At 41.6% G+C, this 4,208-nt stretch overlaps 1 protein-coding gene across 1 annotated transcript; it reads right to left on the reverse strand.

The window, feature by feature from the left end:
- Positions 1 to 136: 136 nt before the first annotated feature.
- SARC_13224 (hypothetical protein) lies at positions 137 to 4,014 on the reverse strand. The gene is made up of 7 exons (XM_014292650.1): positions 3,841 to 4,014; positions 3,242 to 3,383; positions 2,678 to 2,783; positions 1,984 to 2,106; positions 1,378 to 1,505; positions 580 to 711; positions 137 to 254 (listed from the first exon to the last, which is right to left on the reverse strand). The coding sequence occupies exons 1-7, from the start codon at positions 3,993 to 3,995 to the stop codon at positions 138 to 140; spliced, it is 903 nt and encodes a 300-aa protein (XP_014148125.1). The 5' UTR covers positions 3,996 to 4,014; the 3' UTR covers position 137.
- Between the last annotated feature and the right edge of the window lie 194 nt (positions 4,015 to 4,208).

Raw genomic sequence — 4,208 nt, forward strand, 5'->3', positions numbered from 1 at the left:
GTGTGTGTGTTTATATATATATATATATAATAATATATATATATATATATATATATATATATATATATATATATATATATATATATATATATATATATAAATATATATATATATATATAAAAGATTTGAATTGCTACTTACCACTTAGTTCCGTGCAAGGGCATCCACCCGGGGCCTTTCGCGTCGGTGCCTGGCCGAGAGTATGATAGACCACGAACTGACACAAGAGTAGCCAGCTCTTGTTGGAGAGGATGCTAAGAACACAGATCCGAATGTAAACATATGCTTGCTTTAGTAATTGTCGATACTGTTGTTTGGCGATATACTGGGATGCTTATGTTAATAAGCCTTTGTAGAAATGATGTATTCTGGTGGTGAATTCCGGTGCTACAATCACTGGTACATTTATTACTTCGATATGCCCTTGCAAGGAAAAATGATGAATATGTGCTGGATATAGACATAATACGTGACAACGGACACAAGGCGATAAATAGGAGCCAAATTGACTATTGTAGCGTACTACAAAATAATATATAAACCTTCGCGATAAATTTTAGTGAATTGATATGCACTCACCTGCCAATGGTCCAATATATCTGCATCGCTCTGGTATTCGCTCGCCTCCACCATGGAATCCATATCATTGAAGAACGGGACGCAATTCTCGTGCAGAAGAAGTCGGAATTTCAGTCCGGACGTGCGCACTTTCTGGTACAAAATCACAATATATATCGATAAAGTAATACATACGGGCCTAAATATGCAAAGTTCCTATTCTCAGGTTGATTCTTATTCGGTTACAGCAACCTATTTACAAGTGACGATCACTCTGATACTCAACAGTCAGTGTTTAACCCGCAATTCACGATCAAATGCTTGTTTAGCTTTCATAACCAATTATCTGTTGGTGAGAAACTAAATATATAACACCTGCAGAAGTGATGGTGACCCATATCGATGCTGTCCTGTGAGTGGTCTGGTGCAGAGGTGCCCTGTCAACTAAAGCATTACCGATGTACCACCTGCGCGACTATGCACATGCCCTATCTCAGTGCAAACGTACCTAATCTGAGTCGTGCACTCGCTGACTTGCGATTGGTATACCAGAATGATTCCACATTAGGGGCGCTACACCGGCAAGCAGTGGACAAATTTAAACATTCACGAACATACGAATCACACACGTTACGGTTGACCTATCCTGCAGATGTGAGTCTTCGACGCCCTAACTAAGATATTGTGGTCTTATAACATATCTTTGTGGAGTTGTTGGCGAGCTTGGATCGGAATTAATGCTAAGCGTAAATAGAGGCAAGCTTCAACTATTCAAGAGATCGGTAGAATATGGAGTCGGGGCTATTCGACACTCGATACCTGTACTAATTCTTCTGGGTCGTATTTTAAGTCGAACCTTTGGTTTTGCTTGGGCAATCGCTTATCGAACTTCTTATACTCGGCCGAATGTTTTACCAGGATGGTACGCTTGTTGTGTAGAACCTTCCCTGTAGTTGCAACAAAATTTGTGCACATAAGTTGAAAGCAAAGGAACATACACATCGACTGGTTAGATTCATATATAAAATCAGCTGCTATGATTACTGTGGCGATGTGATCATATTCGAGCGACTTTTTTGTTGCTATCGTTTCCCGACCTTGGGTGAAACAGTAAGCATTTAAGCAACGCATTAAACCGCGTATATCAATATTGCTTACACCCTGGCAAGAAAGGTTCTAACTTCGAATTCAACCACAGCAATAGCTTACCTCGCTAGTTCTAGCACTCCAACAAATCATCCACGCACTCGTGTTCTCTATACAATTGTGTAATTACACTGCACGTTCGTCCCTAAGATTTTTATACGGCCTGTATGATATCAGATATACCTGATGAAACACGATTTTGCGAGCTCAGCGATACTTCGCTCATACATATCTATACAAAGCCTCTATATCTATATAAAGCCTTTATGAACAACCTACCGGCCGCATGAAGGAGAAAAATCGTATCGTCTTTCCCGCACACTCCAGCACTTGTAGGATCGAATTGTTCGTTGTTCGAATGTTCATCTTTGTCCGCCTTGCCACGTATTTTCTTTGCGCCACCTGTGGGTGGAATACCAGCATATATGTGTATGTGTAAATGTATAAATACCAGCATATATGTATATGTGTATATGTATGCATGATCCGAATATGTGACATAGACGTAAAATTCAAGGTAGTCGACTCTGGAAATGGTATTTACCACAGGAATGCCACACAGACAAAATATAAATTGAAAAGAAGCAAGATTTGCTGAAGGGCTTGGGCACGTGTGAGGGTAAGGGACTTGTAACACAACTATGACACAACATCAGGTCATACGAAGTGATATACATGCATCCGATCAGCGAGCGCGAAGGTAAAGATATAACTGTATTCGGCCTGATATTCTAGTCGTTCAAATCTGCTGTACGATCGTTAACTCAGAAGTACTGCAGCGTGACGTGCACGCATACACTCATCCATTACCACCAAACTGCACCGATGCTCACGTGTACTACTACACAGAAGACACTCGATCACACACCCACACTTCATCATCAAGTAGGCGAGTTGGGCGCTATCATTTGAAGTTCGCTGTGACACGCCTCTACATTCAAAACTCCGAATCAATGGATTCAACATGGCTTACGTTTAGCGCTGACTTTTGAAGCGTCACCTCGAGTTTTAGACACCACAGTGCCAAACTGCAGCATGCTCACGGCATTGCGGATGTCGCCACCTCCTGCCTCCGCCCACTGTTTATATAATATATATACGTATACAATTTCAGCTAAAAAGAGATGTCAAATGAACGATACGATGAATCAGAAGAAAAAAACTGACTATCAATATCAGCAACGCTACGTTGCAAATGTGTTACGAATATTCACAATGGGCCCTAATGCCCAGAACAAACGAATGCAAAAGATCGCGCGTTTAATTCAGTGAACGTCTCATAAATAGTTTTCACCAGTGAGCCCGGTGCAATTTGACTTCGTTCTACTGAATGAGTCTCCATTCGAACTTTGACGAGTCAACTAATGAAAGGCAATATAAATACTCTGGCGTAGGTATCAACCGCGCGTGTACTGTGGTGCAGTTGTCAACTGTGAGTACCTACAGTGTACTATTGAGTGTTTATCCACTAGGAGTACATGTATTGAAAGCTAGTTGTCAATTGTGCGTACTTGACCTACCAGCTAATCCCACCCACCTTTTCGACTGTGCTCTTATCCAGATCCAGTTTTTCGTGCTTGCAAATAAGCGCCAGCACTCTCTTCATAAGCGTCATGTTCACAGCATTGAACTGTATCTGCGAACAAGCCGGGGGAGCGAAAGTATCTGGCGGGAAGAGCCTGTTAATGCAGCATAGTACGCGTCAATATGATACGGATTATAAAAGGCTATGAATATTACAATGAGTGCATATGATAAAGGCCAAAAATGAAAGTAATGGTTCATGAACGCAAATAGACACTCTGCAAAAGGCTTTTGAGAGGAACAGGGAGGACGTGGCAGAAAGCTTACTCAGCCTTCATGTCAATATACTTACGTCCAAACTTGTGCGTGGCTACCTTCAGGAAGGAGAAGCAGATAGTAACCTCGATAGTATTTTGAAGGATAACAAGAACTGGGTACATAATACTTGCGCTTCTATTCACACTTACAGTATCTCGAGCCAGACATTGTATATTCCTATGTCCCTACGCAATAAGTATGTCAAAATGTAGCTACGAACCGATATCCGATCGAAACCGCATTGGCACAAGTGTATCTATAACGACATACACTTATATGCACATATGTACGTACCTGTGAACAGCAGACCCACCTCCACTGCCAGCCGAAGCCTCACTCACTATGAACACCACCGGCGCACCGATCGCGGCCGACACGTACTGTCGCATAATATCGTGGAACTCATCCAATACGCGTGTATAGCCGTTGTCTCTCCCCTTCCGCTCCATGGTTGGGTTGCACGGCAGATCTTTCACAAGCACAATACGCGACTTTGTATGGTTCTGTGTGGGTGTGTGGGGGTACAGTATTGAGATGGATGCTCGTACGTACGATCTTTACCAACAGCGTCATATTATTAACTAAGCAATATGTATATATATATATATATAAATTTATATATACACATATTGCTTAATCCCTAAACCCTAAACCCTAAAAAC

This window comes from Sphaeroforma arctica (genome assembly GCF_001186125.1).
Source record: "Sphaeroforma arctica JP610 unplaced genomic scaffold supercont1.3037, whole genome shotgun sequence".
In the NCBI taxonomy this organism is placed as follows: domain Eukaryota; class Ichthyosporea; order Ichthyophonida; genus Sphaeroforma; species Sphaeroforma arctica.

What these genes read in the sequence shown, in the direction of transcription:
- SARC_13224 (XM_014292650.1), bottom strand. Translation starts at nt 3,995, where the DNA reads ATGGAGCGGAAGGGGAGAGACAACGGCTATACACGCGTATTGGATGAG. An exon ending in GGTGGGTCTGCTGTTCACAG is followed by an intron (nt 3,384 to 3,840) that starts GTACGTACATAT and finishes CTGCATTAACAG; the next exon opens with GCTCTTCCCGCCAGATACTT. An exon ending in ATATATTGGACCATTGGCAG is followed by an intron (nt 255 to 579) that starts GTGAGTGCATAT and finishes CTGTGTTCTTAG; the next exon opens with CATCCTCTCCAACAAGAGCT.